The sequence below is a fragment of the Squalius cephalus genome (genome assembly GCF_949319135.1).
Source record: "Squalius cephalus genome assembly, chromosome: 22".
Taxonomy (NCBI): domain Eukaryota; kingdom Metazoa; phylum Chordata; class Actinopteri; order Cypriniformes; family Leuciscidae; genus Squalius; species Squalius cephalus.
The window spans coordinates 30631480-30646952 of NC_137143.1; the positions used below are offsets into that span (position 1 = coordinate 30631480).

The 15473-nt window shown below is 36.6% G+C and overlaps 2 protein-coding genes and 2 pseudogenes across 4 annotated transcripts; 1 reads left to right on the forward strand and 3 right to left on the reverse strand.

Moving 5' to 3' along the window:
• Nucleotides 1–329: 329 nt before the first annotated feature.
• On the reverse strand, nt 330–1223 carry LOC307150126 (annotated as a pseudogene). The gene is made up of 2 exons: nt 993–1223; nt 330–879 (listed from the first exon to the last, which is right to left on the reverse strand). The product of its transcript is annotated as an uncharacterized misc_RNA (transcript).
• Nucleotides 1224–6747: 5524 nt separating this feature from the next.
• Nucleotides 6748–7394, reverse strand: LOC307150129 (uncharacterized protein). Its single transcript, XM_079856975.1, has 2 exons — nt 7112–7394; nt 6748–7012 (listed from the first exon to the last, which is right to left on the reverse strand). The coding sequence occupies exons 1-2, from the start codon at nt 7231–7233 to the stop codon at nt 6772–6774; spliced, it is 363 nt and encodes a 120-aa protein (XP_079713101.1). The 5' UTR covers nt 7234–7394; the 3' UTR covers nt 6748–6771.
• Nucleotides 7395–9829: 2435 nt separating this feature from the next.
• On the forward strand, nt 9830–10674 carry LOC307150593 (annotated as a pseudogene). The gene is made up of 2 exons: nt 9830–10167; nt 10281–10674. The product of its transcript is annotated as an uncharacterized misc_RNA (transcript).
• Nucleotides 10675–13294: 2620 nt separating this feature from the next.
• On the reverse strand, nt 13295–14922 carry LOC307150804 (uncharacterized protein). Its single transcript, XM_079858335.1, has 2 exons — nt 14068–14922; nt 13295–13968 (listed from the first exon to the last, which is right to left on the reverse strand). The coding sequence occupies exons 1-2, from the start codon at nt 14187–14189 to the stop codon at nt 13728–13730; spliced, it is 363 nt and encodes a 120-aa protein (XP_079714461.1). The 5' UTR covers nt 14190–14922; the 3' UTR covers nt 13295–13727.
• Between the last annotated feature and the right edge of the window lie 551 nt (nt 14923–15473).

The following is a 15473-nucleotide window of genomic DNA, read 5'->3' on the forward strand; positions in this document are numbered from 1 at the left end:
TGTTGTCTAATATAGATGTCAGTATATATTCCCATCAGAGAAAGAGATAAAATATAAATCCTAAAGTCTCTCTATGAATATCATCTAAGAGGAAATCAAATTTGAGCCACAAACAGCACATAATTAATAATGAAGCAAGATTCTTGTCATCACATTCATTTCAAGAAATTATAACATTTCATATAACGTGCTGTCAATCGACTCTTCATCAGCTTGTAGAACAAAGCTTGAGATGCTATCAGATTATGAATGGCCTTTAAAATAATAAAGGAAGTGTTTCCTTCACATCTTATCAAGATGCATTTAATGTAAAAGTCAATGTTGTCTAATATAGACGTGAGTATATGTTCCCGTCAGGAACTCTTGAGTCTTCATAGAAGATCGAATCATCAGAGCACTTTGCAGTGCAAATATCTCTTCCAAACTGGAACTCATGAAACAGTTTTTCTCCAAAAGAGAAGCTGAAACGACACAGTCCACTGAGTCTAGTGTAGACGTTCAGTATGAGCTGCTGGTCGCTGTAAGATCTCCCAAGGCCTCCAGGTGGCGCTCTTGTTGACCTTCATCTCTTTGCTGAAGGTGTTCTGGTCTGAGCGGCTCAGCCGAGGCTCCACACTTTCCCTCCTGTTCTGATCACATGATGTCTGCAGCTTCTGGAAGAACTTCAGTCTTCTCTGGCTCTGTGTCTTCATCTCATCTCTGGATCTCACGGACACACCTGGAGAAGCCTTGATTGACAGCATGTGAACTGGAACTGTGAGCGTCATCTCCAGGATTTCTGCTTTCTCCAGCTGGGAATCAGGAACTCTGGAGCCAGAAGACACTTGAGCTGCTGATGAGACCATCTCTGCGCATCTTCTCCACTATTGGCTTTCTCAGCTGCAGATGGAGACAGAAAAGCATCAGGAACGTGTCTTGGAATAAGCAGTGATTGAGAAGAGTCGTGAAAGCTGCTGATGTAATGTTGCTGTGAGGAGGATCATGTGATGTACCTTGTTGTTGAGAGGGAGATGCTCCTTTGAGATGATTGTAGGTGTCATGTCTGGATCTCTGAGCTGTAGATCTCTGTGCAGAGCGAGTCTGATTCACACCGGCTGCAGATCCTCTATTTATACTCACAAATCTCCATATGAATGTGTGAGGCTTGAGCTTGTTGGAGTTTCTCACAGTTTGGAGCCAATGGAAGAGCTCAGACAGACAATGAGGGATGTGGGCCGCCACATGCTCAAAGCTCAATGAACACGCAGCTGCTTTCTAACAGATCTTTATTCTGGCTGCTGTCACTGCTGGAGTCTCAGAGACACACAGATTCACACACTTCTGTTTTCATCACATTAAATCACTCGCACAATAGAAGTGTGTCTGTTCTCACAGGAGTAACTCGGTTCCCAAAGGCTGAATCATCTGTGCCGTGTGTCGCACTGGACCATTAATAAACTTTATAATAGCTGGACTGTTGTGATAAAAAAAATGGCAACACTTTATTTTATGGTGCCCTTGATACAGAGTAATTAATTAATTAATGACTTAGTAATAGACTTTGTAATAACATGTAACAAAATATACTTAACATGTAACTAAGTTATGGAACAGCCTGTACTTACAGATTGTAATTACGCACATGTAATAGGCAGCTACATGTGTAACAAGCCGAGTCTGTTACATACGTGTTACGGACTTGGTACACTGTAATTATGTAAGAAAGTACTTAGTATAACACAATGTAACAACAAGTACTTAAATATGTTAGGCTATAAGGTCTGCAGTTACACATGGTAAATGTGTATGTTCTGTAGCATTACTTGTATGTAACATAAAATAAAGTGTATCAAGATTGTACTTAAGTGCACTTCCTGTGTATCTACATATGTTATCCATCTGAATTAACCCACTAGTTCACAGCTTAAATACATGCATTAGCTTCCTAATTACATTGCAATTACAAAATATTACACAGGTATAAGCTACGTAAAATAAAGTGTATCAAGAATGTACTTAAGTGTACTTTGTGTATACATACCTTATCCATCTCTGCCTTAGTTTGATTTAACTCACTAGTTCACAGCTTAAATGCATGCAGTAGTTTCCTAATTACATAACATTACACAGGTATAAGCTACGTAAAATAAAGTGTATCAAGAATGTACTTAAGTGTACTTCATGTGTATCTATAAACCTTATCCAACTCGGCTTGTTACACATGTGTAACAGTAGCTGCCTATTACATGTGTGTAATTACAATCTGTAAGTACAGGCTGTTCCATAACTTAGTTACATGTTAAGTACATTTTGTTACATGTTATTACAACGTCTATTACTAAGTACCTAATTAAGTAATTACTCTGTATCAAGGGCACCGTAAAATAAAGTGTTACCAAAAAGGGTATATATATATATAATAAAATAATAAAAAATAAATATTTTAAAAATGTGAAAAATGTAACTAATATATATCAGTATATTTTTCTCTAAATTGACCCGGATTAAAAATTGATAAACATAAAAAAACATTTTGCACAGAAGTGATTTTGAAGTGAACGTGAATGACGTGGGAAACGCTTGCAGATCAAAACTACTTCGAGTTTAAATCCCTGGGGTTTTATTAGTATTTGTCCGTCTCATTATCATGTGAATAGACACACTTCTATTGTTGTGTTTGTGTCTCAGTGTGAGAAACTCTGGAGAACAGAGTCACAGTTCTAGTGTCATCAGCATCCTAAACCCAAACACAACCTCAATATCTGACACACACAAGAGAGTCGACACACTTATGGATATTTACACACATGCATGATGCATTTACATGATGTCATTCATGATGTCATCATCAGCAGTGTGACCAGAATCAGCAATATCACTATTTATTTTCCTTTATGCATCATGAACTTTTACAATGACCAAGCTTTTGCATCAGGTACTTAAGAAACTTTTGTCATCTAGATGCAAACATCTCTCACAAACGCAACTGAAATCTTATTTGATGCTTAAAAAAGGAAATTAAAAGTGCTATTTTGCATATGGCATAATAAATTTAATATGCAGGAAAACTGCATGTTTGCAAGAGAATAATTGTGATCAGAAGTGTGTGATAAGTGATAAGACTGGTGTCCCTCCAGATGGTTGGTGACGTCAGGAAGAACAGAGTCTTCAGCGGCACTAATGCTTCATTCAGGACTCTGGATGCTTTTGTGCTCCATTGATGTGAAGACAGAGAGTCAGTGTGGGAACCTCACATGAGATCTACTCACACTGACCAGCACACACACACACACACACACACACACACACACACACACACACACACACACACACACACACACACACACATCTGGAGGCCTGGAGTCCGAGACAATGGAGACAATGACGTCTGAATTCCACTACACAACTCTAAAGCTTTAGATACCAGTGCATTCATCAACACACAAAAAACACAGTTTTATATTTAAGAAAAATTCGAAGACTTTATGAATTGTAAATTCGGTTCGAAGAACGTATCAAACTGCCCAAGTCATTTCCATAAACAAAAACGATTCTGAAACATTTAGATATTTCAATGGTTCACTAAAGGCCGATCTCATTGAATCCGTATTTCTTTATGGTACCTGTCCTCCAATCAGTTTTAGAATACAGACATTTTTAATGCCACATTTGAATAATAAGAAATGAAGAGAATTAGGCCTAGTTATTTGCCTGGTCATCTAAGCTCATCCATAACACAAAACAAGCCCTACAAATTAATAAAAGAACACATATTATACAGACACATCATGTTTAATGGTATTTGATGATAGTTTCAAGAAAACATTTGCAATTGGTTTGTAAAAGGAGTTTTTATGCATGTTTGGGTTGATTTTCATTGCATTTACACTGTAGGAGTCGTGTTTCGAGCGTTTCGGAAAAATAAATCATTTGGCAGAACAATTGGTTTTGAAATCACTGTACTCACAAAACATGCAAAAACTCTATTTAAAGTTACTGATTCTTAAATCTATCATTAAACATCAAAACTTGTATTGCGAAGACATTAGAATATACCCACTGTGAGTCTTTCTAAATAAATCTATTTATCTTTATTTGCATGGTTCGTCTGTAAAATTTGAACTCAATCTCTAAAGCAAAACATCAAGAGAATATCTGACAACTTCTGAGACATTTCATGAGTTCAGTAAGGGGTAAGCAGATTTAGTGTGGTTCATAAGCTCAATCTTGAATCAAGATCTCAGCTATTGCTTAAATACCCTTACAATGTTCCATTCTTTGTTTTCAACGTTTTTCTTAAACAACAATTCTCATTCACTCTCTCGATAAACACACACATTCAGTAATCACAGGCTGCATCCAAAAATCACATACTTCCCTACTATATAGTGGGCGAAAACCAGTATGTGACTAAATAAGCATGTCTGAATTCACAGTACTCATAAATGAAGTGTGCATATTTGACACTACTATCCCATTAGGCCACGGTAGAGGATTTATGAATTGCAGTAAAGCGACGTAACTGGATGTTGGTAGGTCACATGATAAGGGCAACATGGCGAATGTAATATATCCAGATTACATTTAAACTATATGCCTATAGAACTTAATTTTTTTATCTGTCACGATATTCAAAATAAGTACCTATTTAAGAGAGTATGCCTATGCGATTTCAGACGCAGCCTGTCACCCCTTCAACACTAAAGGCTCTCAGTATCAGCTGTCCTCACGCCCAACCAACACCAATCAACCAGTATAGGGTTGAACATTCCCAACAACACCATAAGAGGGAGACAGGGAGTGAGTGGAAATCCTGGTGAATGTGATTTCACCAAGTACCACAACTTTCCAATCAACCAATCAGATCTGAGGGACAAGTTTACAGTTTCTGTGAAGTTTAGGCTTAGAACCAGGGTGAGGTGCTTCAACATCAGTGTTATTCACCTATCATTTCCCTCTGATTTTAGGGAAAGTTATGATTTTAAAGGTTATGGGTTTAGGGGTAGGGATAGGGTAAGGACTACATTTTGGGACGGGAATGTTATTCCAGGATCAACAAAATATGTTGATCCAGGAACATGTTTTACTTGGCAAAATCATGGTGACCGGAAAACCTTGTTTAATCTATTGACAGCCATAAATTATTCAGAATAGTCATACGTTCTGTTTCAAAAATGAATGACAAAAGAGGGCATTTCCAAACACCCACACTTGTCTGTGGTCTTGGCCACTTGAGAGCGCATACACACGACAGGAAGTATGCGCAAGACTGTCGCATGTCTAAAAAATGCCAAAGCGCAGTGCCTTGAACGCACACTAAACACACACTATACCACATCAGAGCAGCATTCAAGGCTAAGGTTAGAATATCCCATCATGCATTAGGCTCGGGAAACCACATGCCCCGAAATTGCGAGATATAGTGAGGAAACCAGTCCACTGTAAGTTAAATTAATTAGATATTACGTGTAATTTGGTAGTAAAACAAATTGTTAAGCTGTCTTTTTATTGGTGCAAAGATGAGCAGGCTATACATATTTTGTACAACATCTGCAACTGCTTTATATTGTAACCACAATCTTAAATTGTGTCTTCTGTTATATATGAAATACTGACCAGACATTTAGAAGTTTATTTTAAAATGCAACGTATTGAAAATCAAAATAAAGCTCTGTAAACACTTGCATTTTTGCAACACTATAAGTGTGTCCAATCAAGTAATCAAAAGTTCTACACACACTTGTAGTCTTCATGCCTACTTGAACACTTGGGCCAAATACAGTAAATGTGTCATGTAAGTGGTCAAGTGCAAAGACAGCAAGTGTGTATTTGAAGAGGAGAGTCGAATCTGATTATCTTGACCACTATTGTGAACTCCATAGACACATACTGTATTGAAGTGTGTTATTGTGTTAAAGTGTGTAATTGGCCAATATGTTCTTTGGCAGCTAGGCGAAATAAAAATACTTTTTTTTTTTTCTTTTTTTTTTAAGGTAATGTTTATTTTAAGTAACAGAACTAAGTTAGCTACTTGTAAGTCTGTATGTAATTTAGGCCTATATGTTATTTTCTCTCCCAATATTTATGCAACTAACAATTCTGTTCTGTTCTGCATGTATTCTGCCGTTTCAGTTTCAAACTACAATTGATCATGATTCGGATCATTACATTTGTCCAGTTTTAGGAAAATGTGTTTCCACCTTTAACGATGCCAAGCAAAATGAACATGTAGGCGATGGCCTATTTTGATTTTATTTTAATTTTGATTTTATTTTGTAGGAATCTGACACTTCATGGAGCGAGAAACTCTCTTAATACAAAAAAAGAGAATGATTAAATCAAATAAGAGACTGAAACGTAAAGTGTAGTAAATCTCTCGTTTTATTTTGGACAGAATTGTTCATTTGCATGGCTTGATATCATCATCATTTTACTGTGTTACAATTTTTCAATCACAGTACTTTTAACATTTACTCCAGTTAAAGGAGTTTTGGTTTAAAATCTCTTCATGCAGTTTAAATGAAAAGCAGCATTAAGTACATTCATTTACAAAGATAAACATTAAAATAAATGGCAGTGTAACTGCCAATAATAATGCATATAATGCATAAAATAAACATTTGCAAAAACAAAAATATAAAAATATTCTTTTGAGCAAGAAATATAAAAAAATAAAGATATAAAAGTTGCATTAAGGCACTATAGTTTGAGATTTTCAAGTAAGATTTTTTAGGTTTTATGTTCAGTCTTTCTTCTAAGAGTGGTTTGTGTGAAGAGTTTTTCAGGTGATGTTCATTCTTCCGAGCACAACGCTGCTACATCCTCTGAGTGATCCGGGAAAAGACGCAGGATGTCACGGGAATATTTGGAGTAGCCTTCATGGGAAAGTAAAACTCGTTTGAGGGTGATGAAGGACACGGCCCTCTCCAGAAGATCTGAGGTGTGGATGCCGTTCTGAAGATACTCTCCAAGAGCAGATTTCAGCTTCTCCAAACTGTTGCCACACTTTCTTTCCAAACATGTAAGAACGCATCTGAAAACAACAACACAATCACTTTAGTTCATGTGCATTTAAAAGATTAAAACTTAGAAGATAATGCTTTATGCATCCATGAGTGTCTGAAGTTCTCACCTTGCGTGTTGAACATGTTGAGTCTTGAAGCTGCTCTGGAAAGACACGTCCATGTAAGTCGCCATGTTGAAGTTCAAGCTCAGTTTGGACCGAAGTATCTTCGCTGTGAAATGATCTTGCATTTATACTCACACCTCACTCCTCTCAGCCAATCAGAAGCCTCCGAATTTTGAACAATGCTGTGTTGATGAGTGACTCGGTGGGATGTTCTCCTCACTGCCATCTGCCAGTAAGGTCACTTATATTCATCTTTATGAATGTGGGGATGCAGGACATTTCAGGTTCCCACAAGATGTTCAACTCAAAATATGAAAGTCAGAGACAACTGTATGATTACTGAATCACAAGAGTTCTTAAATTCCAACTATATATATATATATATATATATATGAATATATGAATATATGAATAAAACCTATGGCAACCATAACACTACAGTAATTATATATACTGATATAAATAATTGTGGTTGCATTGAAAAGGTTGTCTAAAATATAAACCTGACACAATCACAGTATTACATTCTGATGGTCTCTGAACTCATGAAACCTGTCAAGTCCAGTTACTCCTGTGAGAACAGACACACTTCTATTGTGCGAGTGATTTAATGTGATGAAAACAGAAGTGTGTGAATCTGTGTGTCTCTGAGACTCCAGCAGTGACAGCAGCCAGAATAAAGATCTGTTAGAAAGCAGCTGCGTGTTCATTGAGCTTTGAGCATGTGGCGGCCCACATCCCTCATTGCATTGTTTAGCACTGATGTTACGGTTACTGGAGGAAGATTGTACAGTATACAAAGAATAACAAAGCCATCTAACTATACCTAGCTAACACAAATATTCTAGCGCTTTGCTAACGTTCTCGTAGAGTTATGAAAACATTATTTCTTAAAAGTTCTTTGAACGTTAAAAGCATCCAGTTTTTTTGTTTTTTTTGTTTTTTTGTGCATGTTTAAAAAACGCTTTTTCTTGATTATGCAAACGTTAAAGGAACATTCCATTTGATCATTTTGCAAACATTATGGAACAAGTAACTTTTTTTTTTTAAAAATCCCAGAAAAACAGTTGTATATGCAATGTATAAATAATGCTTTTGTGCTAATGTTTCGAGAACATTCTTAAAGACCAGATAACTTGTACAAAACGTTACTAGAAGAACATTCGTCTAAACTTTGAGAAAACCTTGCCAAAATGAATATTCTGAGATTAAATTGAGTGAATGAAGAGAGCGTGAGAGACAGAACTCACTCAAAGACATTAGACCTCAAGTAAGAGACCAGGGGTCAGAGGAATAGATTGGACTATCACTTCAAATTCATATACTGATATAGTTTCAAAATAAAATGAATGAATGAATTGCTTTATTTTAAGAAATTAGTCTTCAGATTTATATAATAAGTATGCTTATTATAGTATTATTATAACACGCAGCAGAGGCGTGAGAAAGCTTGTAGGGAATCTGTCCTGCATTAACACTCATTATCATGTGAATAGACACACTTCTATTGTTGTGTTTGTGTCTCAGTGTGAGAAACTCTGGAGAACAGAGTCACAGTTCTAGTGTCATCAGCATCCTAAACCCAAACACAACCTCAATATCTGACACACACAAGAGAGTCGACACACTTATGGATATTTACACACATGCATGATGCATTTACATGATGTCATTCATGATGTCATCAACAGTGTGACCAGAATCAGCAACATCACTATTTATTTTCCTTTATGCATCATGAACTTTTACAATGACCAAGCTTTTGCATCAGGTACTTAAGAAACTTTTGTCATCTAATGCAAACATCTCTCACAAACGCAACTGAAATCTTATTTGATGCAACAACAAAAAAAGGAAATTAAAAGTGTATTTAAAAGAATATTTAAAAATTTAATATTTTGCATATTCCATAATACATTTAAATATGCAGGAAAATTGCATGTTTGCAAGAGAATAATTGTGATCAGAAGTGTGTGATAAGTGACTGACTGGTGTCCCTCCAGATGGTTGGTGACGTCAGGAAGAACAGAGTCTTCAGCGGCACTAATGCTTCATTCAGGACTCTGGATGCTTTTGTGCTCCATTGATGTGAAGACAGAGAGTCAGTGTGGGAACCTCACATGAGATCTACTCACACTGACCAGCACACACACACACACACACACACACACACACACACACACACACACACACACACATCTGCTTCATCATCAGGCTGTGACGTCACTGCTGTCATAATGCTGAAGATCATAAATTAGGACATGAAATATCTGCTCTTACTCCTGTGGAAAGACTTGAAATGTTGAACTTTATGCACATAATCCATATGTGTCTAACAAAGCTTCAACAATTTGAAACTAGAAAGCATTTGAACAGTTTAGTTTGTATTGACGTAATATTGTATTTCATTATTCAGTATTTTTCTTATTAATGTATAATTCTTGTTCCTCTCTTTCTGTTTTTCTCAAGTTTAAACTTTATTCTTAAATTGTACAGCAGTTCGGTTCATCTTCTGTTGTTTTTAAATGCACTCCATATATAAAGTATGATTTGAATTGATCTGATTGGTTATACAGTTTTATATACGGATTTCTTTTTTATATATTCCAGTTTGATATTAAACTTAGGAATGTGAATTAAACACTGCTTTACACAGTAATTCAGACTCCATGTGCAGGAATGATCTCAGGAATGAGAGTCACTGACGCCACGCGTTTCTAATGATGAGCGTGTGTTTCTTCAGTGACATTGATGTGAACATCAGATCTCTACAGGTCAGCACTTTCCCAGATTCTCCCCTGAGACACAGAGACAGAGGATCATTGAGCATGTGGCGGCCCACATCCCTCATTGTCTGTCTGAGCTCTTCCATTGGCTCCAAACTGTGAGAAACTCCAACAAGCTCAAGCCTCACACATTCATATGGAGATTTGTGAGTATAAATAGAGGATCTGCAGCCGGTGTGAATCAGACTCGCTCTGCACAGAGATCTACAGCTCAGAGATCCAGACATGACACCTACAATCATCTCAAAGGAGCATCTCCCTCTCAACAACAAGGTACATCACATGATCCTCCTCACAGCAACATTACATCAGCAGCTTTCACGACTCTTCTCAATCACTGCTTATTCCAAGACACGTTCCTGATGCTTTTCTGTCTCCATCTGCAGCTGAGAAAGCCAATAGTGGAGAAGATGCGCAGAGATGGTCTCATCAGCAGCTCAAGTGTCTTCTGGCTCCAGAGTTCCTGATTCCCAGCTGGAGAAAGCAGAAATCCTGGAGATGGCGCTCACAATTCCAGTTCACATGCTGTCAATCAAGGCTTCTCCAGGTGTGTCCGTGAGATCCAGAGATGAGATGAAGACACAGAGCCAGAGAAGACTGAAGCTCTTCCAGAAGCTGCAGACATCATGTGATCAGAACAGGAGGGAAAGTGTGGAGCCTCGGCTGAGCCGCTCAGACCAGAACACCTTCAGCAAAGAGATGAAGGTCAACAAGAGCGCCACCTGGAGGCCTTGGGAGATCTTACAGCGACCAGCAGCTCATACTGAACGTCTACACTAGACTCAGTGGACTGTGTCGTTTCAGCTTCTCTTCTGGAGAAAAACTGTTTCATGAGTTCCAGTTTGGAAGAGATATTTGCACTGCAAAGTGCTCTGATGATTCGATCTTCTATGAAGACTCAAGAGTTCCTGACGGGAACATATACTCACGTCTATATTAGACAACATTGACTTTTACATTAAATGCATCTTGATAAGATGTGAAGGAAACACTTCCTTTATTATTTTAAAGGCCATTCATAATCTGATAGCATCTCAAGCTTTGTTCTACAAGCTGATGAAGAGTCGATTGACACAGCACGTTATATGAAATGTTATAATTTCTTGAAATGAATGTGATGACAAGAATCTTGCTTCATTATTAATTATGTGCTGTTTGTGGCTCAAATTTGATTTCCTCTTAGATGATATTCATAGAGAGACTTTAGGATTTATATTTTATCTCTTTCTCTGATGGGAATATATACTGACGTCTATATTAGACAACATTGACTTACATTTCATAATCTTCAAGAGATGTGAAGAAACCCATTTCTTTATTATTGTAAAGACGGTTTATAATCAGTTTGATTTAACATACTCAAGCTTTGTCCTAAAAGCTGATCAATTTACACAGAAAATGATATATGAAATGTTATAATTTCTTGATATTAATGTGATGCGTTATAAATTCTGTGCTGTTTATATATAGTGGCTCACATTTGTCTTCCTCTGAGATTACCATTTTACAGAGACTTTATGATTCATATTTAATCTTTTCCTCTTTGGTCTATCATAGATCATATTCAAATTCATCCTGTTTTAAGGGTTTGTAAGTGTTTTTTGGTTCTCAACGTTCTCTAAATCGTCTCCTGTACTGTATACAGCGGTCACTGTTCCTTCTGTGAAGGTTTATAGCCAACTTTGTCATATTTGGCATTTGTCATTTTAATTGATCACGTGATCATTTGTCTTTCTGTGAAGACAACTGAAGTTTTAAAACACTAAAGCAGTTCAGTGAATGTATTTCTGCTGCGAAATAAAACAATCAATTGAACACCTGACATCTTCTGTGATTATTAATATCATTGTAGCCTATGTTAAAAGGAGGACTCTTCTCCCTCTTTGTCTTGAATGAAAATAAGCCAAAAATACAAATTCACAAATAGTCCCGATGTTTTCTAAAACAATTTAACCCACAAAATCCCATTCCAAAATTCTCTCTCAATAGACAAACTCATTCAACAATCACAGTCATTCCTTCAACACTCACAAGCATTTCATTCTCAGACTCAATTTCTCTATCATGAAAACTCTGCAAACTCAGGGTTTTAAAGGCTCTCAGAAACATAAATCAGCCATCTTAAATTTATCTGTTCAATAAAACACCTTACTCAAATGTTGAGCAATAAAACACCATCATCTCCGCGTCACATTTACAACTTTTCCAATCCCTCAGTTCTCCATCTCTGAAAAGCCAATAAGCCTGCAGACTCTCCTCTGATCGGCGTTTGTTTAAAACCGGTGATTCTCCGGAGGTTGGAGATTTATCGGCTCCATGTCCACGTGTTGTTCTCGCTCGTTTTGACAACTAACCCCTGACCTGTCACACCAGACACGCGGCAAAGCAACCAGAGCATTTGTGAAGAGTTCCTGTTCCATAACAGGTCAGGCTCCTACATATAAAATATGCTAGGCTTACATGTTTCCACTCCCAGTTAAAACAGTGAAATGCATTTGATCATACTCATGCATTAACTATCTTAAGTGCATTTTAAGTCAGTGATTCCTCGAGACAAGCACGGGCGAGTGACATATGTACGCAATTTCCCGCCAAAACCATCCCGACATGTCTAAAATATAAACACTTATAGTAGGCTAGGCTTACCGTAGTGAATCAGGGAAAGACAAAACACTTTTTGGATGAAGGATTGATGATGAAATATAATTTAGGGGCTCTGTAGTTAGACATGCCATGCACACAAATGTACGGCGAGCCTAACGGGACATGGTGAAGAAAAAAAAAATTAGATGGGATGAAAAAATTATGTCAGTGCTTTTGTATTACTCGCAAATATTTAGCGTTCCACTGAGAAATGTTGCATTCGCTCTCAAAGAACACAAAAGTTATGCAAGCAAACACAAATTTTCTCGGGGGAACCAAACGTAAAGTTTCTTGGGGAATGAAAAAGCATTCAAATATAGTCTATTTTTCCATCATCATGTCACTTAAGTACTAATGCATAAAAGTTGCACATTATTTATTTTTATTTTCTTAAAAAAGAATTGAAAAAATCTGGACATTAATCATGTATTAATAGTTTTATAGGGCACTTGAATCTATTGGCAGCCCTAATATTTTAAGTCGTAATTTCAGTTTTATAACATTAAAAAAAATCCAAGTACCTTTTAGAACTGGTTTGAGTAATCCTGGGATACATGAACTCCAGATCGAGGAATCACTGACTTAAAATGCATTAAGGATATTCAATGCATTTAATGCATGAGCAAAATGATCAAATGCATTTCTCTGTTCTAACTGAGAGCAGAAACATGTGGCATATTTTATATGTAAGAGCCTGACCTGTTATGGAGCAGGAAATCTTCATAATACACATGAAATAAGAGACTGAAATGTGAATGGTAAAAAAAGATAACTTCTTTTATTTTCTATTTTTTGGACGCAGTTGTCCATTTGTATGGCTTGAGATCATTGTTGAATCACAATACTTATATAACATTTGCTCCATTAAAGGAGCTTTGGGTTAAAAACTCTTTGTGCAGTTTAAACGAAAACAGCATTCATTTACAAACACAAAGATTAAAGTATATTGCAGTGTAACTGCCAGAAATAATGCATATAATGCATAAAACAGAGCATTTGTAAAAACAAAAATATACAAATATTCTTTTGAGCAAGAAATATAAATCCAAATGTAAAAATCATTAAGACATGCAGTTATATACAAAGTTATAGGCATTATGGTGAGAGATTTTTGAAACAATTTTTAAGTCTTCTTTATGTTCAGTCTTTCTTCTAAGAGTGGTTTGTGTGAAGAGTTTTCCAGGTGATGTTCATTCTTCCGAGCACAACGCTGCTACATCCTCTGAGTGATCCGGGAAAAGACGCAGGATGTCACGGGAATATTTGGAGTAGCCGTCATGGGAAAGTAAAACTCGTTTGAGGGTGATGAAGGACACGGCCCTCTCCAGAAGATCTGAGGTGTGGATGCCGTTCTGAAGATACTCTCCAAGAGCAGATTTCAGCTTCTCCAAACTGTTGCCACACTTTCTTTCCAAACATGTAAGAACGCATCTGAAAACAACAACACAATCACTTTAGTTCATGTGCATTTAAAAGATTAAAACTTAGAAGATAATGCTTTATGCATCCATGAGTGTCTGAAGTTCTCACCTTGCGTGTTGAACATGTTGAGTCTTGAAGCTGCTCTGGAAAGACACGTCCATGTAAGTCGCCATGTTGAAGTTCAAGCTCAGTTTGGACCGAAGTATCTTCGCTGTGAAATGATCTTGCATTTATACTCACACCTCACTCCTCTCAGCCAATCAGAAGCCTCCGAATTTTGAACAATGCTGTGTTGATGAGTGACTCGGTGGGATGTTCTCCTCACTGCCATCTGCCAGTAAGGTCACTTATATTCATCTTTATGAATGTGGGGATGCAGGACATTTCAGGTTCCCACAAGATGTTCAACTCAAGAGTTCTGTTGTTTCAGCTTGTAAATAATGCAGAGGACACAGTCAATATGCTCTAAAAATCTGTTTTAAATCAATAAAAAAATGCAAAGAATTATACATTTCAGCACAGGTTTAAGCTTTATTGTCTGTAAGTGTATATTATAGAATTTCAATCAAAATGCAAAGGAAAAAATAAGTTAAACTACTAATTTTATTTAGGTTTAGACTTAATTTCTATATAGTGCATCATTAACACTAGATTTGAAAATACAAGAGTTAAAAATTGATACAGATGATTTTTGATCTTGTCAGTGCTAAACGAACACTTGTGGACTCTTGAAAGTCTAACATGCTTTAAGAAAGTCTATTCCCATGTGAAACTGCAGGATAAAGCTTGTGCATGTGTGTAAATATTCATAAGTGTGTCGACTCTCTTGTGTGTGTCAGATATTGAGGTTGTGTTTGGATGCTGATGACACTAGAACTGTGACTCTGTTCTCCAGAAACCATTATGACACGTCTAAAATATAAACACTTATAATAGGCTTAACATTGTGAATCAGATTAAGACAAAAACATTTTTTGGAGGAAGGATTGATTATATAGATTGATATAGATTATTCCATCACCGTGTCACTTAAGGTGCTCTGTACTAATGCATAAAAGTTGCACATTATTTATTTACACTAGAACTGTGACTCTGTTCTCCAGAGTTTCTCACACTGAGACACAAACACAACAATAGAAGTGTGTCTATTCACATGATAATGAGACGGACAAATACTAATAAAACCCCAGGGATTTAAACTCGAAGTAGTTTTGATCTGCAAGCGTTTCCCACGTCATGTTCACTTCAAAATCACTTCTGTGCAAAAGCTTTTTTTATGTTTATCCAAATTTTTAATCCGGGTCAATTTAGAGAAAAATATACTGATATATATAAGTTACATTTTTCACATTTTAAAGGATTTATTTTTATTATTTTATTATATATATACTGTATATATATTTTTTTTATCACAACAGTCCAGCTATTATAAAGTTTATTAATGGTCCAGTGCGACACACGGCACAGATGATTCAGCCTTTGGGAACCGAGTTACTCCTGTGAGAACAGACACA

Excerpts from the sequence above, each read along its gene's own strand:
- LOC307150129 (XM_079856975.1), bottom strand. The coding sequence starts at position 7,233 with ATGCAAGATCATTTCACAGCGAAGATACTTCGGTCCAAACTGAGCTTG. Across the intron at positions 7,013-7,111 it reads CAACATGTTCAACACGCAAG|ATGCGTTCTTACATGTTTGG; the intron begins GTGAGAACTTCA and ends TGTTGTTTTCAG.
- LOC307150804 (XM_079858335.1), bottom strand. The coding sequence starts at position 14,189 with ATGCAAGATCATTTCACAGCGAAGATACTTCGGTCCAAACTGAGCTTG. Across the intron at positions 13,969-14,067 it reads CAACATGTTCAACACGCAAG|ATGCGTTCTTACATGTTTGG; the intron begins GTGAGAACTTCA and ends TGTTGTTTTCAG.